At 43.6% G+C, this 27,051-nt stretch overlaps 1 protein-coding gene across 1 annotated transcript in view; it reads left to right on the top strand.

The window, feature by feature from the left end:
• Positions 1-24,241: 24,241 nt before the first annotated feature.
• The window catches only part of MAN1A1 (mannosidase alpha class 1A member 1), a gene marked incomplete at both ends in the record, with an annotated part of 150,414 nt that continues 147,604 nt past the window's right edge, over positions 24,242-27,051 (top strand). The window contains one exon of the mRNA XM_081998198.1: positions 24,242-24,832. Coding sequence (XP_081854324.1) covers positions 24,242-24,832 — 591 coding nt within the window. The remainder of the gene's footprint in view (positions 24,833-27,051) is intronic.

Below are 27,051 nucleotides of genomic sequence, written 5' to 3'. Positions count from 1 at the left end.
CCCAACTGCTCAAACAACCCTGCAAGAAACCATCAAAAGTTTAACATACACACAAACACATACGTGGATCAGTCTCTCTCTCTCCCCCGCTCTGTATCATATACAATGTAGTTTTACCATCTTTACTCCACTATAGAAAGCAAACTCATGAAAAGCAATAAATACACGCTTTTTAAAAATGGAATTAAATTCAGCCCAGAACCTGTTAACATACCTATAGCTGTACACTGCATTTGAGTAATATTTAGCATTCTTCCATCTAATTACATGTTTACATCAAAATGCGTCTATTACAACCATTGTAAAGCATCCCAGGGAGGATGTCTTACCCCTGTTTTATAGGCAGTTGGGCAGCAGAGACAGAAACGAATCAAGCAACAGTCCATAGACACAGAATAAAGCAGTATTAGAGGCAGAAACCAAATTCAGAGACCTGAGTGGGGGAAAACAAAGGATAAAATCTTGAATAATCAAAACTGCATAATTGTTGTAGAAACACATCGGGAAAGACCTCCCAGTGTCTCCCATGGGTCAGGGGGGAGTTGCCAAATTCAGAAATACAAGAGAGCTCTGCTCCAGAATGGCCAAGCAGTTCTGTACTTGTATCAGATGTGGGTGGGAAAGGGTCTTGTCCCTGGGCTAAAGTAGATTATTAGGGTTTTCAGTATCCGGTGTGAATGCCCCAAATACTCAGTTACTACTCACTGCTAGTGCCTTCACTCCAAATAAATAAATAAACAAAATGAACACAAAAAAGTCTCATTTTCCTCTCAGTATAAACCAGGAAAGAAGAAGAAATCTCAAAAACTTTCATGGGAGGTAAAATATCTGGGGAGCTATATCTGGGAAGCTTGAACTCCCAAACAGGTATTTCTTTCTCCAAGCCATGCTACTTCTGTATGCTATTACTTGTATATCTTTCTACCAGAGAAACATGGAAGCAGTAGGGCTGTGAGACGCAGCCAAGAGCAACCACCTGCAGATACTAGGAAAACCACAAAATATTTCCTAGAGCAGCAGATGCCAATGTTTAACTTGCTACAGAGATTGAGGAGAAACAGGGGAGGGAAGGCTCAAATAGGAGTAAAACATGAGGAAAGCTTCTGTGCTTAACTTAGTGAAGGATGGAGAGATTAAATTAAACAATGGCTAAATAAAAATGTAAATCTGGGTTCATATGTCTTTTCTGGGAGGTATAAAATGTGCCCAATAAGCAGGAATGTATAGATTGTTGTTTTCCCTTGATTCAGGTCCACATTAATATTTCTGGTCTCAGAAATCTTCTCTCCATTGAAAATGAGGAGTTCCTAACAAAAGGAGTTTCACATTTTAGAAGTGTTTAGCCTAAGGGTCTGAATTGAAGTGAATATGAGTCAATAATGCGAAGTGAAACAAAGTAAATAATGAAATCAATGGAAAACTCCCACCAAGTCTAGCTCCCAGTGGACTACAGATCAGGCCGTAAGGCAGTAGGAATACATCCAGTGGAACAGAAATCCTGAGAGGAAAACATGTTTAGGAAAAAATGTTGCTACATTTCTAATGCAATTTAAGAGCTCTGGAAGGAATTCAACCATTTGAGACTATATTGCCCCTCGTGATCATGCGCTGACCTACCTTACCAAGAGCCCAGGCGTTGCCAAGGCTAGTAGTGATGTGTGACATTTGTGCAAGATTGCAAATTGTTACTGGGGAGAGAAGCTGTATTCATTGATTGTTGCCCATATTGACAATAAACCGATATTTTCTGTCAATGAAGACTTTTTAATTTAGTTTTTCAAGGTCAAATAAAACATGTTTAGCATGAGAAATACACTAGGAGGAGTGAACAGATAGTACTGTAAATAGGCAGAGGACAGAACTTTTCTTCTCCTTGCTCATTTCTTCTCAAAGATTTCATTAGAACAATGCCTAAAAAAGCTGAACAATTTGAAAAGGCTAATTAAAAAGCAATACGGAGTCATTTGAGAAAAGTTAGGTTATATGCAACAATAGAAAAGGAAATGAAATGTACTAGGAGTGTAAAAATATTTCTGCCTGTCATTTAAAAAAATACCTCTGATTACCGCCTTTCACCATTTGCCTTTTCCTGTTTTCCAGTTTAGTAGAATTAAAGGAGCTTAGTGGGTCACTTCACCTCCATTTTTTCTGTTTGGCCACACCTTTTAGACGATCCAAAATTCCCAGGTATTCTCCTGGGCAAGAACTACAAGCCAGGGGCTGCTTACCATCCAGGTTTCTTAGACAAAGAAGTAAAGCACAGACTGATTAATTGACTTGCACAATTCAATATGGGAAATCTGGAGCAGAACTGAGAAAGAAACCCACGCTGCCCAAGCAGGATCCGGCACTTTAACACCTAGACCACACTTTTGTCACTACCTCAGTGTTATCACAAAAACAGAACAAGAATTAAATTCTGACAAATAATCAATTACATAAGCAAGTCAATCTGTCCTGGGGAAGGTATGTTTTAAGCACCAGTTTCCCTCAGTCTTCAGCCAAAGGCCTGATGGCTATGGTATTGCAAATCAAGAGCTCAGATCTGGCAGAATAATGCAGAAAAAGATACAAGTTCTTTAATGTTATGACTTACCTACACTCCACTGAGGGTAAAAAAATGCAATAACTGTCCTCTGCATAACTGAAAAGCTAAGGCTCATTAGAAACTCAGGGGACGATTTCTGATTTCTAACTGCTTGTTGCTTCCCAGCTCCTGGTATCCTGTTAAGGACAGGAGAAACACTGCTGGCTGGTCACTCTTTTGAAATGATAATGAAAAAGTTAATTCTCTTGGAACTAATCAGATGCTACACTTCATTCTACAATTATTCTATTGAACAAAGGTCCGTCTAAAGCAAAATTAGTCTAACACCTCTAAATGATGCAGTCACATGTATTTTCAGTTGTCACAACAGATCTAGTCATCCTCTTAGCATCAGTTCTTGCTGTATGGTTTTGTGGAAATAGTTCTCTTCAAAACTCATAAGATCTCTGTGTTCATTTAATTTCACCCGTTCTGAAGAAAGATATTAATACTTTGGCAAAGCTACAGAGCTCGTTGTTTGTAATGAGGACTGCCCAATAGTTGGATGAGTTCAAAGGATCCCAGCCTCTTTTAATTCAAGACTGATTGGCATTATATCTTCTTTTGAATGCTGGGCTATAAAACCATCTGCCCATACAGTTGTTCTAGATTTCTCATTATTTTAGACTGCATACTATGTGTTTGCTATTTTAAATTACAGTGCTGTAACTCACATCCACTGGCATGAGGGATGGAAACTGAAAAAATTTAATTCCTACTAAAGGCTGATACGCTCAAGGAAGAGCAAGAAGCATAAACAAGTTGGCATTAATGCCCTTGTCAGTGATTTTTTTACAGCAGGTGTGTCGAAACTTGTGCTTGCTGATGATAGATATAGTAAATCATTGTGTCTGGAAGGCTTGACTCAACACCTCCCAGTTGTAAGGCTCTGCTGGCCCATCTTGTGGCTTTAACACAGTGTGCAGAGTACTTGCCCTGTGCTACAATGCACCCAAAGATGAAGCAGCTGCTGCCAGGCGCTCTCCTGGTGATGGACACCAGCGTAGGCACTTTGTGAACCGAGCCCACAGAATTTTCCAGACTGACCAGAATAAAGCAACAGCTGATATATATACAAAAAATCCAACATCCTGTGATGTCAGCTTTACAACCTTGCCACATATTGCTAAGAATTTTCCATAAATCTAGTGAAGTAAGATATCCTGCAGCAGAAAGCTGATGGCCTGCTCCAATTTTCTATTGGCCTTTCCTACAAATAGGGTTGAATGTCCACAAAGGGTATCCAGGCAAAATAGCTATTAAATTTTTAAAGGTGCAGCCTAAATTGTTCTCTATGTATTTCCTTGTGTGGGCAATCTTTTAATTCAAGAAAGTTTACACAGCCTCCCTAAACAGATGTCTCCCTAAATAACTCAAACATTACACTTTTGACAACTGGTTAATAAGCCACCAGTGTTAACATAAACTCTTTCCTAACAAGAATAAACTAAGTTTATTGGACCATCAAACTGAAAACATTAGACTAGATATAAGGAAGACATTCTTCATTATGAGGGTGGTGAAACACCGGCAGAGGTTGCCCAGAGAGGTGGTAGATGCCCCATCCCTGGAAACGTTCCACGTCAGGTTGGACGGGACTCTGAGCAACCTGATCTAGTTGAAGATGTCCCTGCTCACTGCAGGGGGGTTGGACTAGACAGCCTTAGAAGGCCCCTTCCAACCCAAATTATTCTATGATTCTATGTTTCTAAGTGTGACAGAGATAGGGGAAATGGTTTCATGAAATCATAGAATACCAGCTTTATTTAAACAAAGTTAATGTTGTCTGTAAAAATTTTTCAGTGTTTAAAAGCTGGAGAGACTGGTGAGGGTTTGGTAAATTACTTGTTGTTTCTCTTACTGGATTCTCAAGGTGAAATCTGTGGAAAAAAATGTGTATCTGTGCAACGTGCCGCTACACTCAATCAACAGTATGTTCTGCTTTAAAAGTGGTATGGAAGAACTCAGTTGGAAATTGAGTGTCAGTGTTCGCTTGCACTGACCACAACAACATATTTGTCTTAGTGCTCTGACAGTCGAACAAGCAGGCATGCATGAATGATGCTTAGGGATGGCACTTGTGTATGTAATGCTTCCCAAAACCTGTTCAAGGACACGTCATCCTTGGAACATGCAATTCCTAATTCTGTCAAGTTTGGTGCCTCCATGGGTTATATGCCAAGTAATTTTCAGTTCTTTAATCTAAAAGTGTCTGAGGACAACTTCAGAGATCAATGGGAACAGAGACATATTTTGGCTTTCTCCTAGCTGCACACTCGCCTCCTTTCAGCTGCAGGTTTTCCCTGCACTACACCCTGCTTTCATACATCTATGTCCTCATCAGACAGTGATCCAGCCATATCGTGGAGCCGTATAGGGCAGACCTGAGCTAGCTTACACAGAGTGCTGCACAGCCAAGGTGACCATGGTGCAAGACCTGTTACAACAAGGGAATGCTTGTGATCACTCCTGGCCCTCGCACTAGTCACCTCCGCACTCCTGCCTCTGTGTCATCACATTTCCACAACTGCTCTCGCCTCCAGCTGCAAATCATCTGCCTCCACACATCCCTGCTCAGGCTCCTCCATCCCACCGCACTTTGCTTGGAGGGTTCCTGACTTCACCCCTACATTGTGTTCAATGCCACGCCGCAGCTCCCAGCAGCCCAACCTGTGGCCACCTTGCCCAGGGCTCAGACCCGGTTCTCGCTACAGCTTTGGGAAGAGGTTTGCAAAAAACACCAGTTACATCCTCGGAGTACAGCACTGCACCTTGCTATCTACTGCCTGATCACACGACCAGACAGACCAGAAAACTCCAAGCGTGCACCTTGAGGGCATGGGAAGACAACAGCAAAAAACAGAGACCCAAAGCTGACCTGACATACATAAACTGACTCGGCTTCTGAGCAATGCTGCGGGCACGCGGGCACAAACTGATCAGCAGGGTCAGGAGCATATGTGCGGACCCCAGGGGTGAGCAGATGTGCTCCATCCCTTTATCCCCCCTATCCCAGAAAGGGGCAACACTCATCTCAGAGAGACACATAGCCCTGAATCACCACCTCTTCTCCTTGGACTGATGGACTCAGAGTGCAGCAGGGTGAAGGTGATCTGCATGGGGGAATGAAGAGAGAGCTAATCCTGTCAGCAGGGCACAATATTATTATGAAAGATTTGGGTGAGGTTTTACCCTCTAACTTCAGCTGTGACTTCCCAAGTGCTCAAACGGTACATTGTCCGCTCACCTCTACTTGTCTGCTTCCCTCATCTCACCCCTGCTTTGAAAATGCAGACCAACAGAGGTAAAAATGCCATGCCACAACTGTGGCCTTACAGTGTTCAAACAGAACATCATTTTTCTTATGGTAGAGAAGCAAAAATAACAAGTTTTATGCTTATTGTAAAAAATAATATGCCATAAAATGTTATTAAACGCACCTCCACCCAAATACCATTTCATCTAAGTCTCTCTCTCCCAAAAAGAAACTGAGATTAGTTTGATCCATTACTGGAAAGTGATAAAATAGCATGTGTTTTGCTCAGTAAAAATTATAGGTGATCTCTGCAATTTCTTATTAAGACTAGTGTCCCTGTGTTATCCTTGTAATTTGTCATTTTTACCCTGTCACTAACCCAGCTATCTGCTAAAGATGCAGAAAAATTCCCGTTACACAGAGAGAAAAGACCTTCTCGTCACAGCCCTGGTCCTGCTTTGCTGTCAGGATGAGAGAAGAAGGGGAATGCCATCCTGGCGGTGGAAATCAGGTGGTCTGTAGCCAACTTCTGCATCAGCCTTTCGATGAGGAGGTGGCTGCAGGAGCAAAAGACATAGGGCTTTGCCTGCCTCTGGTCACTTGGGCGGTAGGGACTTGCTCCTGTCACACCCTTCTGTTTCCTCCTGCAGCCTGCCAGCACACAGACTAAGCCACCCCGCTGCCTGCAGGCACTGAGGTGCCGTAGGGTGAACCACGAGGTGCTCCATACTGTCTATCCCGCCATCAGGTGCGTGATAAGGCGGGCATAGAGAGAGGAAGCAGCCTCCCGACATGATGGGGTAGCTGTGCTATAGTGTGCTGACAAATGCATTTACTAACGCTGTTGCTGACCTGTGGGCAGATAGGAGTTAAGATGTGGCCTTCTGCCTCATTTTCTGATCTGTAGCTATAATAAAAAAATTATTCTAACAGTTTAGGAAAGGGGATTCTGTTCTTCCCGCTGGTGCTGCTGGAAAGAAAGCATTTATTGGAAAGTAGAGTCACATCATGCTAAAAGCTACAAGCATATGGGTTTTTTACAGCAAAAAGGCATAGTGCCCCTTCAACCTGCAAAAGTAAAACATAGTTGCTTTGTAGTCTAAATTATTAAGACAGTCTTATATCAAAACCTTAAAGCTCAGGAGCAAGGGACATGACTGCATTGTAGAGAACGTGCCAACACTGTATACAGGCGTAGCACCTACAAGGTTCTCCAGATTGTGTCCCTTCATGCCCCATTCCTAACATGAAAGAAAGCTGCTCTGAATTAAAATCTCTCTTAAGTTATTCTGAAGTTTGGGTTAACATGTAGATTGAAAATCCAGAGGACATTATATAATCTCACTCAAGTTTGTTAATAAATGCTATATATTCAACTTCTGTCTCATTCCAAAAAAGGATATAAAGTCATTCTGCCATCTCCCATTGTTCTCTCAGACTTTTACCTTTATATTTATGGCAGATCTGAAAGGTTGAAAAATTAACCCAGCAACAGATTTTGCTTTCATAGAAAATAAAAAATGCATTCAAAACAAGTTAGGAAAATAAGAAATGTGGGGTTTTTTTCATAAATCCGTGTTTTCTGACTCGAGGGGAGTTGTGCTACTACTGAGGGGTTTTGTATAGTAGCAACACAGTAAACAAAATCTATGAAATATAGGCAAAAAAATCTTTAGACAGGCCTGGAATTGTGGTCTCAGATAAAAGGTTTTGACTAATAAAAAGAGGAACTCTCATGAGACATTCAGAGAAACACTTTTGCTTATTCCTTTTCTAGAAATATATGAATGCAGACCTCTATTTCACCTGTGTGAAAGGCAGAAAACAATTCCACTTTACTGCTTCTAGATCAGCACAAGCCTTCTCATTTCCCTTCTGGTGCCATCTTGTTTCTTCTTTGAAGTATCTCTTTTTTAGCCATCTGGCCAAACAACTTTTTTCCAGATAAGGAACCCATGTGAAAAAAAAATGAATGCCTACTGGTTTTAAACTGTGCAAATGAGACATCCATCCCACTATTTTCTGGCTATTCTATATATGCTGACACAAAGTCAGCTCTTGTAGAGTATAAGTTATTCATGAAGTCGGTCTCATTTGCCCTAAACAATGCTCTGCTTTTAATTACATTGTCACAGAACAGCTGAACAACTCTCACGAGTCCACTCCGAAATTCTTAAAAAAAAATTACTTGGCTCAGACAGGACTTGTTTACTGCAAGGTTGTACTTAAACTACGCATCTCTATATACAGATATATATGTCGTTAAAGATACAGATAATAGCTCTGGTAGTGGTGCTGCTTCTGGGCTGGCATTGCATCAAAGACGCAGCTGCCTCTGTGCGCTCCTTCCTGGAAAGCAGAAATACAAGAGTTTGATACAGTTGAACAGAAAATCCCCAAACTTAGACCTTGCTCCTTCCCATGCATTTCAACCCCAAATCCTATTCACTTGGGCCATGTAAGCCCCACTGCTGTGAAAGATGCTCAAATCTTCTGTTTCTGTTTGTGTCAGTTTATTTTCTCCCGGATCTTTACTTGGATATGTAAATGACACCTTAATGATGCAATGATCCGTCCTGGATCTACCTGTATAGCATGGCAGAGGTCTTTGCTCTGTGCTCCATAGCTTTATTTCCCTAATAATGCAGATATGTTAGAGCAGTGATTTCCCTGGAAACTAAACCACAGCAAAGAGGGGTGAAGTGTGCGCACAAGTATCGTGTCCCGGCAGCTCACACTTGGATCAGTGAGCTGGGAGGAGAGCCCGGGTGGTACATGGGCTTGCTCTTTCCACATGTTTCACAGTTATTTAGGATAGCAAGGAAAAATAAACAATGAATTGTGAGGTAAAGCTTTTTTTAACCTCTGTGAGACTGTGATATTGTTCAGGCTACATTAAGCCTGACAGTGAAAAATCTGTTGCCTGTAACTGCAGATATGTAAACTGTAAAAGATCTAACTTAAATGGCTTTCCTTAGCTGAAAGCTGTGACCTAAGTCCTACTAGAATACTTTGATAAAAAGAAGCGTCCTTATACATTCAGCACGGTAATGTAACGAACGGTAAATTAAAACAAATGGAAGGCTGAGCTGTTGGAGTCTTAAAGTAAAACACCCATCGAAAGCCTTTCTAAAAAACTCTGTTTTCCTCCCACAAACCTATCATGCAAAGTGAAAAACGGGTTGACCGATTACTGACAAGTTTAAAAACTGACACTGAAATTGCCCTTAGGTTTTGTTCCCGGTGCATCACCTCAGCCGTAGAATCAGCTCTGCAAAGCTGTCTTCCAGTTAAAACCTGCCAGGATGAAATTCAGTTACTTTTCATTAATATGGTACCTAGAAACTTCACACAAGGCCTGACATTTATTCCTAAAGAATTTCTGAGTTTTAAAAGTCTTATTTTTAAATCATCTTTTAAAAAACATTGCTTGACAAACATTGCATGCATTATCATATAAGAAAATAAATATTACACTGTAAAATAAAGATTTTGTTAAAGAGTGCAATTGTGCTGAAGTTTGTCAATGAAATGTTTGCATGGGATTACAATTCAGTCCTCAGAGATTCAGCTGTCTGGTTCATTCAGTCACTGTTGATATAAATAAAAAGAAACTGCATAGTTCTAATAATCTACTTTTAACTTCCAAACAGTGTTTTCTAATTCTTAGGCCACTGGCATTGAGATGCCTGAGCTTATTTATTATACTATTATAGGTGGGCTTGTTTACTTTTAAATTCAATTTTCAGCCCAAACCTCTTTAGTTCTTCACTGATTTTCAATAAAATAGCATCAGATATTCTCACAACTAGCAGTTTCCTGGTTTGAGTATATCGTGCTAGAAAAAGAATTTCTTCAACTGAAAATTATGCTTTGTGTTTCATATAATTATAATTACATGAATTATTATAATATAATATAATGTTATAATTACAAATAAGCAAAGACACATTTTACTAGTATCTATTCTATCTTTTGCCACCCAATGCAAAACCAGCATACAGCACTTCCCCAAGGGAAAACTTGGGAGGCAGAGCTTAGCCTGGTAAGTTCCTGCCTCGGCGCAGCCTTTAGGAACATGCTCTGTGTTTAAAAAGAAGAACGTGACTGAAGGTTTTCAGGAATCAGAGCCAAGACGACCAGTGCTTATCATGGCAAAGTGATGAATAAGCAGACTAAATTTGCTCTGCAATAAATGGTAGCTTTCAAATCACAAAAGACATGTGAAAATCACCTTTGTGAAATAAAAGAAGAAAAGACCTAAGTCTGGGTACTAAACAATACATCCATCAGGGATTCAAATGACTCTGTTAATTAGTAACAGAGTCTGAAATTTTAATCTCTAGGTCACCCATTCAAATCCAGCTAAATTCAGTAATAAAAGGTTACTGCTGTTTAATGACAGCTTCCTGAAGCAGCAAGAAGAGTGTGTTTAAAGGTAGCTTTAAAGGAAGCCCAAGGACGGACGGAGTCCTTTGATTGCGAATCCGCTGGTTTGAAAGCAAAAACGCTCGCGTTGACACCAGCCACAACACATCACTATTTTTCCCCACACTAATGCGAAAACTACAACAATATTGTATGTGAGTAAGCTGGGAAGTTTTTCTCTTTGACTGCATTGAATTACCACGGTTCTCACTGTGATCCATAAGGAAGGAACTTCCCCACGTGCAATGCTTCTGTTTGCCTGAGTCATGGCACAGGAGAGGCTTTACATGGAGAAGGCTTTTATAAGAGAGAAATTATTTTGTCAGGGTAATATAGCAAGCAGTGGCTCGAGGGGAAAGGAAAACATCCAAAGTATCAGGCGACTGACTCTACTCTTTCTTACATCAGTTTTAAAAAAGCGTAACTGCCCAGGCTTCCAGCACCTAGTGTGAACATCCCAGAGTGCGTGGGCACTGCCATACTCAATTATGGATACTCTATTACCTCTGCACAGGGTAAAAAATCCTTGCAAAGGTGAAAGGCAAAGGATGGTCAGGACTATAGGATTCATCCCCAATAAGGGATAGATGTATATCCTTGCGGGAAGAAAAAGATCAACTATCAGCACTTCAGTCAAGAACAGATAATGAATGGCAGCTCAGTGCATCTCACCACAGCTTCTGAACCAGCTCTGTGACAGGAACCTGTCAGAGTGCAATTCAGTTACTTTTCATTAATGCAGCAACTGGAAACTGCATACAAGACAATGTTTTACTCAGTGCTTGTGAGAGGATAAGAGAGAAAAGCCTGTTTTCGCTAATAGTTCATGCTTTATGAGCAAGGATACAGAGCTACTGGCACATACTGTTGTCAGGCAAGAGTGGTCTTTCTCTTGATATTATATACCAGCTCACTCACTTGACTGCTTCCCCATCTGATTCAAAACCTAAAATCTCCAGAGCTTTCCTAGACCTCTGGAAGAAACCTCTGGTGTCTGTCTGCTGCTCCTGGGTGATTATCACAGGCATTACTCTACAAGCTCCAGTTTTCTCTGTTGCTGATGGAAAGAGATCATCTCTTCCAGAAGAGATTCAGAACAAAAGCCCAAAGCAGCTGTACTTTATCACATCCGAAAGGGTTTATCTTTCTCCACTGGCTACAGAGGAGTCCACAGAAATGGCCCTTGCTAGACTAAGGGTAACCTTCCTCCAGAGTGTATCCTTTCCCATTTCTTTGTCTTTGTTTACAAGCAGCCAGAACAGGAAAGAGAAAGCTTGACTACCTACAATTTATCTTGCTTTGTAGGCTTTTTTTGTAATGTTTATTAGTAACAATTTATGTTGACAAAATGTTTTTTAACATACATGTATAGGACTCTTTAGTGTCTTGACCTCCTAAGTTATAGGCAAGAACAAGAAGAAACTGCAACAGAAGGAAAGAAGCATCAACTGATTTTAATGTCCATATTAAAAATTAGTAATATCACCTTAGGAGACATATTTTTCTAAGACACCAAGATTCAGACCATTTAAAGAATCAATGGGTCTATACCACCACTTTATATTTCATTTAAAAATAACTAGAATCTATTTTAGATCACGGAGTACTGTAGAATACTTTCTAATACCTAGATTTGACTGCATCCCACATTGGCTGAAGTTTCTCAGTAGCCTTTTAGTGTATTTTAGTCTAACAAGGAGAACAATTAGGGTGAGGTAAAAGAAAGAAGGGAGCAGTGTCCTTGACTACCCATACCTGGGCACAAGGAAGAAGCTGGAGATTTAGTGGGATCACAGATCAGGACTTGGTTAAGAACTACTCAAGAAAGAGTCAAGCATAAATTTTCCTTGTCTTGGTGTGTTTCTTCACTTAACAACATTATTGCAGTCCTGTATTGCGCTACATCCTGGAAATTCATCTTCATCAAGGTCCAAACAAAGCCAGACCCCTCTGACTCAGTACCTGAGACCGAGTGAAACTGAGACACATCTTATCAGTCTACAGAGCACTACAGCCTGACCTCAAGATCCCTTTTGATGACTACAATCAACCTGACTATAAATGATTACAGGATTAGATTTATGTTTGTAAACATCCGAGTTCTGCACTTAAAAAAAAAAATGCAAGCATATTTGATTTCCATTCGTTTCAGTTTTATGCCTTTGAATGAAGTCCACAGTGGAGTTTTTAGTGATAAGTTATAACTCTATAACTAATAGATTTATGTATACTGCAAGATAAATTACTTGAATCCTTTATTCATTTTTTCATTAAAAGCAAAAAAAACCCCAAATGAAAATCAATTTTTGCAGTTTATTGCTTTATTGTTGGATATGTGGGAGAAGAAAGGAAAAAAAGTGAGTGAAAAGGACACCTTATGAAGGGCCAGTACCCTACTTGGCAACAAGGCAATCTGGCCTACTTTACCTATGGTTGTACAAGGCTTGTTTATTTAATCCTACAAAGCTGTTTTAAGAAAAAGCTTAAATTGAACCAAAACTCATTCAAGTCTCTTTAGTGATACCTTACTGAGCAAACAGTTCAGTCAGGGAACTATGTTCTTTCCTACTACCTCTGTTTTGTTCCTGTGGGAAACATTTAGGCAGGACATATTGTCTCTGTCAGGTTTGTACAGATAGTATGAGAGAAAAATTTTAGTACTGGCCAGTTGCCACCTCATGAGCCTTTCACTAGTATCAATCTAACCTAGAGTAAAGGAAAAAACCCAGGCAATGGCATGCTAAACATTGGAAATTTAATTTGACTGGGTTAGTAATGGCCCTTGAAGTGAAATTTATCTTTGTAATTTTTTAAAGTTTATTCCTCTATTATTTTACTACTATTATAAAAATATCTGGCTGGTATTTTTTAATTCTAAAGCTAGTTACTTCCCGTAATCCCAAATGCCTAGACTCTCTTTGGTACCCCGTCTAGTTCTCCATCTCAATGACGGGCAGCTCAGATCAAATCTCCACAGCTAAAAATTGAAGGAAAGCAAAAGACAAGGAGCACTAAACAGGCCTGACACAGGACGCAACTCAGCAACTTCTATTTATGGATCCACTTTCCATATCCACCCATCCTGTTTTGGGAAGGACAGTTGAGTAACTCATTTTAGGATGATGCATTAACCTAAAGCAACCCATTCACATTTCCTAGTTCTTAATATTATGTCTGCTTTACTTAGGTATTTAGGCATTCATCTTAGTATTTACTTCATTGCATTAACCATTCACGAGCCGCTTCACAGACGAGCATGGTAGCGACGCTGCTGCCCTGGTGGCTTAACCTCCAAGCCACGCTTATAAACAGATTCAGCTGCAGAGATCAGCACTGCTCCTGTGCAGAGTTTGTTGGTCGATGCTTCAGAGCACACAGATAATACTCCATTACATAGTTTATTTCCACATCACACTAAGTAATCCAATTGACTAAAATAGAAGGGAATTAGGCAGTATCTGACAGCAGCAACAGTAAAAAAACTGTCTCTAAGAAAGACCTTACCCATAATTTTGAAAGGCTTGTGCCATGTCTGTATTTCCCCTGGTCACTGTGCACCACCCTGGTCAATGTCTGGATTATCACATGTCAGTAAAGATAAGAAATGCTGGTGCGTAGAGGAGGTGAGGGATAGCTGTTTTAAGGTCTCCTTCTTGCCTCTGGCTAGTGCAAGAGACAGCTATGAAGATACTTTGTCCTGGACAATAACTATGGGTTGTGACTCTATCTGGCAATAAATAATGTCTCGTGACAATATCTGGTTTCCTGACACAGTACCTCAGGGACAGATTTTTGTTCCCAAATGCTTGCCTTCTATTCCCTACTTTTTCTTCCACACACATATAGCCCTAAGAGCTGCTCTCTACCATCATCCTTCCAGCAGTCCATGTACCAGATGGTCCATATTCCACAGACAAAACATCCATATTTGTGTTGTCAGTCTTGAATTATTCTGGGTCAGGCCTCTGGTTTCTCATCATGGAAGAGAACTACTGGACCAATGACTCTTGCAGGATATGCCAACAGAGACAGCTGCAGGCTGGGCGGGGGAAGTCGTCTTCTGTGCAGGCTACAAAAGGATGGAACAGTGCCAGTTGGTTGGTTCGTTGGTTGGTTCTTCAGGACAACTGGATATAGGCACACACTGTAGGTAAGTCTGTAGCCTGAAAGTCTGGCACCAGTCCATATTCCTAATCTCCCACTTTTGCTAGGAGATGCTGATGGGCAACGGCTTAAATGAAGCTATCGACTTTCTACAAGACCACAGTATGGCTACATGTGGCACAAACACGTCAGTGATGGAGTTAACAGCCAGAGGTGCAAAAAGACTTTGGTGGTAAAGGTGTGATCCCTGAAATGCCTTGTGGAGGCCTCTCCATAGCCCCAGTAGTACTGTTAATAGGACAGGACTAGTGAGAGGACAAGTCAGCACAAGGCTTCTTCAGTGCAACAACCCTTTGAGAAATAGAATGAAGCAGCACAGTGTTGGTCAGAAAGTCATTTCTCAAGATTCTTTCCACTATATTCAGAACTCTTTGCAATTTTTTCAAACATTCTGATATAACTTTGGCAAATAAGATGTTACCTTTTGGTAGTGTTACATAAGCGGTTTTCCACTAACATTCCGAGGCAAACACTTGACTATTAATTTTTCAGGCCACCTGAGTTCTGCACTATCAAATTGCACTATGAAATGAAACAGAGGAGTAAACATGAGGCAACACAAGACAGAAAATCATTCTTTGAAGAGGGATGGCGAGGTTGTAGTTAAAAGACAACATGACACCAAACCATTTCTGATAAAGATCTTTAAAGACAGCCCCATCTGTTTTTTTCAAAAGCAGTACCTTCTAGCTCTTGCAGAAGGCATGGGATAGGTCATGCCAGCCCAAACAGTTAGAGAAACATGACTTTTCCCTGTCTGTTAGGTAGGATGGATTTATTCTTTCTTCCACTCCTACTAGAGAGAAGAATGAATTACTTGCAGCTGCTTAAATGTTATGTGGTAAACTTAGTTGTCTATGAGGAAACACCCCTTACTGATAAAGAAAATAAAATCCTAATTTAAAAAATCTGTTTCAGAGCAGTTTGCAAATCAATGTCTTCCTAATATAGATCAAACAATAAGGTGTCTGCCCATGAAAGGAAACTGCCTCTGCTCTAACCTTTGGGGGAAAAAGGTGGAGCAACAAGGTAAACCTATATTCAATGGGTGATTCTAGGAGCATGACAACCTTACCCAGATGCCTCATTCTGCTCTGTTTGGAATTTGTCCTCTGTGTTCATGTACATATGTTAACAATTAACTTATTTTGCCATTTCTCATCTGTTGATTCAAATACATGAGGGGAAAGACATGCCAATTTTTTTTTGTTTGAGCAAAATAGCTGATGCCAACCATGAGCCAAAATAAGGAACAGACCATGAATATTTTTCAAATGTAGTCAGTTACTGGTTAACTTGAGAAAATACCAGATATTACCTGTTACAGTAGATATATTATCTAAATATATTGATGTTCAGCCACTGTTACAAAAACTAACTCTTCACTTTCCACATTTCCAACTGCCTTGTAGGTTTATTCAAGACAAAGGAATCTTTGTCCCTGCTGACAAGGACATTAAAAGAACAGACTGTATAAAAGAGAACTAGAGAAACATACAAAGAGGCATGAAGCTATAAAAAGTTTAAAGGACCTTCTCCCACTTGTACCCTGCTTTGTAGATTTGATTTACATACAGATATTTACCCTTTTCTCAAGACAATACTCTCCATGCATGAAAACGTCCCTGTCACAAATATCAGTCCAAAAGTGAAAAATACATTCTTCAGTCTTCAGCATCTTCTTTGAGTCCGGAGGGTTTCCCTAAGAAACATTTCCTTCTGACTCAATTCCCTTTTCAGCCTTGGATGTTTTTCTGAGTCTCATCTTAAACAGAAATCTGCCTGTCCAAAAGCTGCTTGCTGCTGATTCACTCTTGTCATTCTTGAGTCTGGGATCCCATGCTGGCTGGTGCTTTCGGGGGACATAAAGCACTCAGAGATGCCTTGAATTCAGGAAAGTGTCACACACTGCAAGCCCAGGGTTGCAGCAATGGACCAGAGCATCAGATGACATTGAAGCAATACAGCTGTCAATAAAGCAGAAGACTCAGGGACAATTGGACATATGTGGAGGGGAAAGGAGTCCTGTGTTTCAGGAAGACAGCCAAAAAAGTGAAACGAACCACAACTGGCCTGGGATAGATTGCCAGTGGTGTAGATATCAAAGCAAACTCCATACATTAGGTCTCACTGTGAAATGGGTTAGCTCTTATTTTACAGCTAAGGAAACTAAGGCTCACCGTTATACAGACAAAAAATGGCAAAGCCATTTTTCTTGTCTAGGTTTTCAATAAGATTCTGGTTTAGCCAAACAGCAAGAGCAAAGGTCAGATCAGCTCCAATTTTTTCTGCATCATTTAGCCCAAGCAGTAAATCAAACAAGGGAGTTTCAATAGGATAAAAGATCAAATTTGAACTGAGGCTGAAACTCCTAGATTTGATTTAGAGAAGACAAACAATTCACAGCTGCGTAAGATCTGAGCAGACACATGTGCGCTGCGCGCACACACACATCAGCTAGCGTTACACAGCTGAGAGCCACTACTCTGGGAGTGATTTTACAAAAAAAAAAATTTCACATGGCCTGTCAGGTGGTAGCTGGACATATCTGACACATTATCACTACATGTCAAGGTGCATCAGAACCAAGATGAGTCAGAACACACATGGCAGACAGGAAAATTAAAAAGATTAACTCTCCATCACCAAAAGGCTTCTGTGGCTTGGGGTAAGAGTGGCCGTCAAGGACTGATGAAACCAGCCACAACAATTTTGAACAAAAGTCTGTGAAGAGAAAACCTGTAGCGGTCCTAATTAGAACCACTGGAAAAAGGTGCACCCCTTTTTTCCAGATGACAGAGCCAGTAAATAGTGGAATGTTTTCAATAGGAAAGATTAACTAAGAAAATAACTAAATACATAACATCTGCTGCTTATAAACCCAACGCTGTGGAAGACCTACAGAAAGAAAAAGCGGCTTTAAAATAGACTCAAAAATAAAGTTGGAGTAACGTCTCAGTCAATCAGGGTACAGTCTGTAAGCCATGTCTGTACTTGTTCTATTAAAATGTGTTGTCAAGCAGAATTAACTCATCTAGTTAGGGAAATAACCATTGGGAAGAGAGAGGCATGAGGACACCACTTCAACTGCTACATGAAGGCAATTTACACAATCCACGTGGCATCACATGTGGCTGGGGTGATAAAAGGTCGGGAACATTTTCAGCTTTGTTTTTTATGAAATAGCCAAGGAGCCATTAAATATGAAATTAAAATCTTGTGCAAATCAAGCAGTCCTAGTATAAAGAAATGAATTAATAATTCACGGTGTCCTTTGTTTTTAAGATCTCTTGATACATTCAATCATCTATTATGATACACTTTTCTTCCCTAGCAGGGTTATCAGGTTAGTAATCTCCACTCTAACCTCTTTTTCTTGGACCTGTGTACTACAAGAGCCAGCTCTGGTTTGTAACCAAGATGTCCAGTTATTCCCATCGTCTATTCCCATCCCCCAGCAGCTGTTAAATGACTGCAAAACCCAATGCCAATGGCCCTTACTTGTTTTCTGCCAACACTTCTCCCTATTGGTTCAGGGAAATGATGACACCTTGAAGTCTGTTTTCCAAGGATCCTCTCACAAAACTTTGCCTCCTTGTCTTGATTTAATCAGAACGAACTCTAAGTTCATACCTGTAAATGTGGTATATAAACTTAATGACAGCCAAGAAAGCGCTGCTGGGAGAAAGCAGTTGCTACAGTCATAGTGCTGCCGCAAGATATTTTAGTGCCATTGGAGATAATTAAGACTAAAGGAAAGCACAGTAGTAAATTTGTTTTCAGTCACTCACAATCCACCGAGCTTTGTCGCTTAAATATATGCCATATCTTGTGGCCTTCTACCTTTGCTGGGGTTTGCGCATACAGAAACGGGAGACTGGAAGCGAAAGAACGTATCAACCTCTACGTAAAGAAGGTCTCTAATTCTGAGGGACAAGGGAAGAGAATAAAGAAACCTGTTATGACTTCTAATAATCTCTTAAAGATCTAAAGTCTACATGGAATCTCATGTGACCTCTCAAAACAACTTCATCCTTAATTGCTATGATAATAATTATATGAAATAATTATTGAGTCTATCTGAATCTTAAATGGTGAAATACCATAAACGTTAACTTCCATTTTTTAGCTCAGTAGCTAAAATTGTCTTCAAGGATGTGAGCATTGATAAACTTTTCTGGAAAGAAGGACAAAAGTTTGTAGCTCTTTTTCTTTCCTTTATTTTCCTGTCTCTCCCTTGTACACATAACACCATGGTCTTGTTTGCTTGCTCTGAGGGACTGCAAAAGGTCTATAACAGAAGTAATAAAAAAAAGATGAAAAGCAAGGAGTAACTTAAGTGAGATATTCTCAAAGATGCCATCTGGAGTTGAGTGTGATAGCTTCATGCTAATACTGAACACAGTCCTGCAAGTGGTCAGAGTTCAAATTCTAGACTCAGACTTCTTGTGATGTTGAAGAAAATGCTTTTAATCTTTCATGTTTTTATAGAATGAGAGTCAAATATTTTCTTCAGGCAGCATTTCTTGCAGTTCATCTTCTGCACCTTCTGAAATCTTGGAGGAGAAAGGAAGGGCAGAGCTTTTCTGCTCTTAGCTGGATGTTTAGCTGGATACATTCAGTGAACCCTCCCAAAAACCACTGAAAGCTGCATGCACTACAGAGCCTTTATTTTGAGAAATGAGTGATCCCCTCCCTCAGGTGGGGATAGAAGGCGTTATGAAGGATAATTCTAAAGATACTGGTAGAAAAGAGACCTTTTGTAGCATTGAGGGGCCATGCCAGAAAAGAGTTGAAGGAGTGGAGTAAGAAGTTCTGTGAGTGTATAGCTCCATATGCCTGCTATATTGCTACAGTACTTACAAAGTTTGGATATTAGCCACATTCCTCTCGAGTGTTTAACTAGAGGAAATGTTTGAGAAAGTCTGTCATAGAATTTAATTTTCTTTCTTCTGCTCTTCATCCTCAGATAGGAGACCAATCTTCAACACCTCTCTCACTGGGAAGGGAATAAACTGGTGTTTCCCATCTCTCAGATCAGTGCCCTAGCTCTTAGGCTGTAGGCTTCTCTGGGAGACGAGTGTTCTCACTTCAGGGTTGTTGAGCAACACTCCTTACAGAAAACTTTTCTCCTCTTTGCCCTCAGAGCCCTGCACTCATCTCTGAGTCATAGCACTAGTTCAGAATGAAAGGTGGTGGGGAGTGTACATGTTCTCCAGGATATTACTGTAAGGCAAAAGAGGATAATTTTAACCCCCTGAGACTACAAAATGTGTTGAACACAGATCTCCAACTTCCTGAGCAACTGCTCTAACCACAGGACTCCTAAATAAGTGTTCAACACCTCTCTTCTGAGCTCTTAAAGAAAAGCATGAGGCAATCCCTTATTCTCAAAGCACTGAAGATCGAGCAAAGTTTTTGTGGCTGTGAATCACACTTTCCTCACACGCTGAACTCAGAACTGCAGCCAAGTGCCAAAATCAGAGAGACAGAGAGCATTTCATACACATCTGCTCCTCAAATGGCTGAAGCCTCCTTCCAAACAGCACACCGGGTGTTACGAATCCAGCTGGTGAGCTCTGGGAACCCTAATTCTATATCACGCTACTTACGCTACGAAGAGCTGCATGCCTGACTTGGGTTTGTGAATCACATTGCCAAAGGCAAGCCTGTTAAAAGTATCTCTGAAGAGCTGGGCAAAAGTATTGCATTTCAAAAGGAAGCCATCAAGTAATTTTTTACAGTAGTCTTAAGCAGAACGTAACACTGGGAACCCCTCGTAAGGGAGTGGTACTGTTACAAACTCACTATCCAAAAAAGATGCATCAGTATCTCTGCTTCAGCTGAATGTGCCTAAAAATAGGCCAACTTGTTAATACTCTCCTTATCTGTTACATGTATCTTTTAGACCATGCAGCCTAATTCCCTGTCACTAAGCAAGATCTAAGGCTAGAACCATCACAAATTAGGTGTAGATGATTAAAAAAAAAAAAGAAACAGTAGAGTTACTTTTTTTCCAGGCCTTCCAGTCTATATGCAGCAAATTTGCCCCTTCAGAACACTTATTATAGAAAAGTGCCTTGTCCCTTGGTTACGCAAATCTCCCTCTCACGTATCAGTTCCACCTTTCTGTAAATGCCTGACCTGCACATGATGGCTGGAAAATGATTCCTGATCCTGCAGCTGAACCCACAGAAGAGGCATTTCCCTCCACGGGAGGGATGCAGTCCAGTGTTTTGTCAGTACAACCAAACTGGATTTGGCCCAGCCTTACCCAGAGTAGCAAAACAACTGCCTGAAGACTTGTTTTTTTCCCATTCAGCTGATGTCATCCAGGAAGTAATGCGGCTCAATTAGCAAAAAAAAAACCCCAAACAAAACAAAACAAAACAAAACAAACCCCAAAGCGTCAGCCCGCTCAATGTTTCCACTGGATGGATATGCTGACAAAGCTCTATCGAAAGAGGCTCTTCCAGTGCGAGCCCTGGTGCAGGCGGGTGGGCTTTCCACTGCTGTCACTAGCTTACTGCAATCGCCAGGCTTCGTTTGTTCATGCTTTATTTGGATTTTTTGACACTACTTCAGTACCTGTCAGTGTGTTCTAACTTTACAGTTGCGTTGCCTGTTGGACACGGCCAGCTGAAACTCAGAATGTACAGCCCTTGGTTCTACTATTTGGATTGAGGTATTTTTTTTCTGAGGTATTCCCTGTATTTTCATGTTCTTTGGAATACCTTGTACAGTTCTGTATTGTGCCTAAAGTAAATTATTGACGAAAGAAAAAGGGACCTGTATAGTGATTTTGGGTTGAGGCAGATTTTTTTTGTCTTTCGGTCTCCATTGCCCTCATGTTGTGAACAGCTCTGTACGCCAGCAACTTTACATGCATCAATAGTCCCACTAAATAGTTCCCACATGACTTTGCTGGTAACTGTTTGTGGCAGTAGATGTTAACAGCAGGGAAGCTCTGCACACAAAATTTAGGGTCCCGTTCAGAGGAGGAGTCCCATTTTAGGGCCTAGATTATCATTGTCCTTGGAACGATCGTCTCATCACAGAGGCTAGAGAGTTTAACAACTTCTGTTTTCTCACAGAAAACGCTGGTTGTCGCTTCCCACATGCTCAGGAAATGAGCAGGTTGTCCCAAAGACAGCGGTGAGGGTGGCAGTGAAACCCCTGGCCTGGACTGACATTTAACCCCAAGCATTTAGGATGGACACCAAAAGAAGGCACGAGGCTGGCGAGCTCAGAGGGCTTCAGTTTAGGAGACACAGGAGCAGAACCCCGTGTGATGGTATTTTCAACTCTTGCAACCTTTCGTGAAGTGCTGTAGAAACATGGCAACCTAAGGAATTACTTCAGAATATTGAAAAAAGGCACTTCTTCCAGCAATAAATTCTGCCTCCAAATATTATCACATAAGTAATGATGAGTTTTGAGGGTAATCTGTGAAAAATATTATACGCCCACATACACAGCGGTTGAAGCAGAATAGGCTTGCTGAAGCTGAGCGTGGTATTTCACCATTTAGGAAGCCTTTTCATTAGTAAGCTGTCTTCCAATAGCTAAACTCCGTATTTGCTACCTTAAATGTTGCTTTGGGGGAAGAAAAAAAAAAAAAAGAAAAAAGCAGCATAGATTCATATCTCCTTTTCCAAGCAGTCTGAATTCTTCAATCCTGAACAGTTTTATCTTGGCACAGCTATCAGGCTACGTTACACATTTCTGGGAAATGTGTGTCAGAATCAGAGTGCTTATTGTTTAGTTTAAGGAATAGTTTCACATCTAAATGTGGGGAAATGCAACTCAGGAAAAAATAGGATTTTGAGGAAAATCAGAATAAAAACTAAAGGAAATTACTGATTTCACTGGATGCAAAATTGGGCCCCTGATCCTTCAGTTTCACATATAATCCTGAAATTCTACAGAAGCATTTGCTTATATACTTATGGGAGTTTTGCAGGACTCAGTCCAACATTTCTATGTAACTGTCTTCTCTAAACCTGTTTTTAATTAATCTGTTACATATTCTAACTTCTAAAGAATGGGATTTAGAAAAGCACCGGGCAGCAGCCTTACTTTATTCCTATTAAGTCAATGGCAAAACTCCCCTTAATTCCACTGGGAGCAGGATTAGCCCCATGCCAAGCCCATTTTCAAAATCGCGGCTTTACAACTTATGCAATGCCTTGTCCCTGCCCTTCTTGGAAGCACAGACTTCCCTCTATCGTTTTGTCTTTTTGGTTTTTTTTTTTCTTTTTCCCTTGCAAAATAAAGTCATGCAAATACACAAAGAAACCAACCTCAGCATTATAAGTTCTGGGAAAAACATATCCCACCGCTTTCTTTCTGACTCCGTGGGTGAGATTCTGGAGGAAAGGTTTGAGTTCACGGTGCTGAACCCGCTGCGAAAGTCTAGGTGGGTTCTACCTATGCTCCAAAAAAGTTGGAGATAAACCTCTGAGTGTTGGCTGGATTCTCTTTTCCAGTTAAAGTGACCCAGCATTTCATTCTGTTTCCCTGCTCCTCACATCCCCACCGTTTACAGCATTGCTCTGTAACACCAGCAAAATAATAGGTCGCTGCGTTTTCGGTTTGCTTTTTTTTTTTAAAACTTTTCCTCTCACGGAAAGCTCGGGGAGCTCGATGCAGCGGTTTGATCAGCCATCGCACACGACCAAGTTTCTTTGCGCCGACACGTTGGTTTTTCATTTGCACTAGCGTAGACGAAAAGTCGAATTTTTTACCCTCACATGGGTATATTCCCCCTCCTCCCTCGCAAAAGATGTACCTTTTACCCGCAGGAAAAGAAAATAAAATTAAACCCCTGTTTTTCTTCCAAAGGATGGGGCTCCTCCGGGCACAGGGGGCAGGGATTTACCCCCGGCCCCGCCCACCTGGGTAGCTGTGGTGCTGCTGCCTCCCCCCGCCTTGCCCCTAAGCTGTGCACGCGCGGGAGCGTGGGCACACGCGTGTGCACGCGTGCCCCTGAGCGTGCAAGCACCCGCGCGCGCCGCTGCCTGCACTCCTGTCGCTGTGCGTGCGTGTGTGCCTATGCGTGCACGCGCATCGAGGGGGGGGGCATGCGTGCGTGCGTGCGTGCGTGCGTGTGTGTGTGTGTATGCGCGCACAAGCGTGCACCTGGGTGGGTGCGTGCGCGCGTGCCTGCCTGCCGGCCCGTGCCGGTGCCGCGCGCCCGCCTCGGGACGCCGCCGCCGGGGAGGACGAAGGGGCCGCACCCGCTGTCCCGGCCGGGCAGGCACCGCCGCCGCCGCGTCCCTCTTCTTTTCCCCTCCCCTCTCCCCTCCTCTCCCCTTCCCTCCCCTCCCCCCCGCCCCGCCCCGGAGGGCACCGCCGCGGCCGGCGGCGCCTGGGCCGCCCTCCCCAGGGCTGACCCCCGGGACCCGTCGGCTCCGGCTGCGCGGCAGGGGAGCGGCGCTCGCGCCCCGCCCCGCCCCGCCTGCGCCCCGCCCCCCCGCCATTGGACCGGCGGCGGCCCCGCCCCGCCCCCGGCCGCCCGGCAGTTCCGCGCGGGCGGAGCGGGGAGCGGCACCCGCGGCGGCGGCCCGGCAGCATGGGCTGGAGCTGACAGCGCCCGCCCCGCCAGACGCCGAGCGCTGCCGGCGGGGGAGCGGCGGGAGCGCGGCCGCGGGGAAGGGAAAAGTTGCCGCGTCCGCCCGAGGAAACTTTCTGCCGCCGCGGCGGCGTAGGGGGCGGCGGAGCCGAGCCGAGCCGTCCGGTGCCGTGCGGTCCCTGCGCGGCGGCGGCGCGGCGCGCTGCGCTGCTGCGGAGGCGGCGAGGGGGCCATGCCCGCCGCCAGCCTGCTGCCGCTCTTCGGTAGCGCGGCGGGGCCGGGGGCGCTGGGCGGCCCCGCGGGCGGCGGCGCAGGCGGCGGGGGCAGGAAGGCGGCGGGCCCCGGCGCGTTCCGGCTGACGGAGAAGTTCGTGCTGCTGCTGGTGTTCAGCGCCTTCATCACCCTCTGCTTCGGGGCCATCTTCTTCCTCCCCGACTCTTCCAAGCTCCTCAGCGGCGTCTTCTTCCACTCGGCCGCCCTGCAGCCGCCGCCGCCGCCGCCCGGCGGGCAGCCCCGCGCCCCGCCGCAGCCCGGGGGCGGTGCGGGGGCGGTGGCGGCGGCGGGCGGGGCGGGCAGCCTGGACCGGATCCGCGAGGACCACGAGCGGGCTCTGCGGGAGGCCAAGGAGACGCTGCAGAAGCTGCCCGAGGAGATCCGCAGGGACATCCGCCAGGACAAGGAGAAACTTCTGCAGGACGCCCGCGGCAGGAAGGAGGCCGGCGCCCCCGGGCTGCCCCACCGCCTCTTCCGCCAGCCCGTCGGCGCCGTGGGGCAGGAGCCCGCCGACCCCGCCGTCCGGCAGAGGAGGGAGAAAATCAAAGAGGTGAGTGGAGGCGCCCGATCCCGTTCCCGCTCCCGGGGACGCGCCTCGGCACCCCCGCGCCGGGCAACAGGTCGCTGCCGGGGCTGGCGGCGGGGTGGGGGAGAGCCCCGAGCCCTCCTGCCCGCTCCTCTCTGCGGCAGGGGGTCTTTCTGGCCGGCCCTCGCCCGGACGCAGCCGCCGTACAGGTCGGCGTCGTCGCCCGCGGTGTCGCCCTCGCTGCCCGCGGTGCGTTCCGCCTCCCTGCGCGGCCGCGGAGCGAGCGCTGGCCGCGGACCCGGCGCTGGCAGCGCCGGGTCAGCAGCTCCGCGCCGGCTGTGTCGCACCCCCTCGAAGTTACTGGTCTCCCGCAGCTGTTACACCCAAAAGGCGGGGAGGTGAGTGGCGGCAGGCTCTGGGCATCCGGGCCTCGGCCGGGCGAGCGGCGAGCGTCTCCCCGGGGTGCGGTGGCCACCGCCGCGGTGGCAGCGGGGGAGTTACCCCGCGCGGGCGGAGCAGCCGCGTCCCCAGGTGTGAGGTGCGCGTGTTCTGCGGCGCTTCGGGGATGTCGCGATCTGTGTCGGGTTCGCGCGGTTCGCTGTTCCGTGCTGTCGGCTCTCTGAAGAGTTGAGGGTATTTGGCAAAATGCAGTCACTGTGAGTTGTAGCCGTAAGGCATCCCAGTTGTAATGTGTTTTGACAAATTCCCTGGACTGCCTTGTTCGATCGTGAGGCGTGGTCGGGTCAGGTACCGTTTTAAAGTCCTTCCGTACAGAAATTCTCCAAACGGTGTGTAGGTAAGACTGTCATGAGCAGCACTTGACAGGGTCCTCTGACAAAAGAAGAATTTCCTTGATAATACAGTTCAACTTCCCCTCATTACTGCCCGGTTTATTTATCGAACTGACAATTTCAGCTGCTTTTAGAGATGAGGGTTTATGAATTAAATAGTAGTGTTTGCTTCCAGTTCTGTGGTGATGGAAATGAGATGGGAGTGAGACTGTAACTACTGAGCATTTCTCTGTTTGCGAAACACCGTAAGCCTTATTTGGACTTGATATATTTTTATTGTGTGTTTGTACAGAGCGGTCTGAGAAGTGAGCCCTGACATCACACGGAATACCAGATAATAAGCTCTCACAGATCTCAAGTTGTGTTCTGTGCTCTGCAGTCCTTGCATCAGTTTAACTATTTTTACAAATTGTTCAGCAGTCATAAGCAGTAAATACCAATGCAAAGGTATTTTGAGGGGAGAAACTCTCAAGAGTGCATGATACAGACTGCATCTTGGGTGCGCAGAGACTGTGTTCTCTTCTGGTTTAGTCACACAGCCTCCCTGAGGCATACAGAACAATTACAAATACCAGCAAACTCTTCTCCCAATTATCTTGAATTGCTGTGTAGAAGTATTTAGAAGTAATGAGGTTCCAGACCAGATGTACATGATTCTGTAGTATAGAAGACTGCAACAAGTAAATAAGCGTGAGGAAGAAGATAAAACTTAAGTATACTGCTTTTTGCTGGGCCTGCTCTGTGCCAGCTAGTCTACATTCTTTTATTATATGTAGGTACATGTGTGTATGTGTGCATATATTTGTATGCCTGTGTATATATGTACATACATATGTACCCCAGTATCTCTTCAATTTTTCTTCTTCCGTTTCCATTCCATCACTCTTCTTTCTCCTCCACTTCTACACAGGAGCCACCGACAACGCAATAACTCCCCAAAAGACTTTTGGTCATGTAAGAATAGGAGATGATAGAAAGACTGTACTTAGTTTCCAGATCTTTATTTTTCCTTCGTATCTCAGTATAATTCCTCAACACTATCGTCGTTTCTGGGAGTTTCCTTTCCTCCTGATTCTGTAGGTGACTGTAACATGATGTTTACTCAATTGTTCTTGCAGTTTTGCAGTACCCTGACTGGTTTTATTTTTCTTTTTTAAAGAATGCTTCCTTTTTTTTTCCCCCTAACTGTAAAACAGTGTTTCCTATTCTGTGTTAACTTGCTTCGTATTGTTTCACGTGTTGGCCTTTATGTTGCTTTTTTCTCTCTCTGTCTTTGCAAGCTCTTACCCACATTTTTTACGTTGATACTTTACTGCCAAGCTGGAATTCCACTCTGCAGTCTTTTTAGAAATACTTTTAAACTGTAACTTTTAAGAGTGTGAACTTTTATACTACAGTGTACATGTGCAGAAACTGGGATTATCGCTTAAAGCTCTTCTCGTTGTGCCTGGT

The sequence above is a fragment of the Phaethon aethereus genome (assembly GCF_964289735.1).
Source record: "Phaethon aethereus genome assembly, chromosome: 3".
NCBI classification, from domain to species: Eukaryota; Metazoa; Chordata; class Aves; order Phaethontiformes; family Phaethontidae; genus Phaethon; species Phaethon aethereus.
This window is presented reverse-complemented; position numbering and strand designations above follow the sequence as displayed.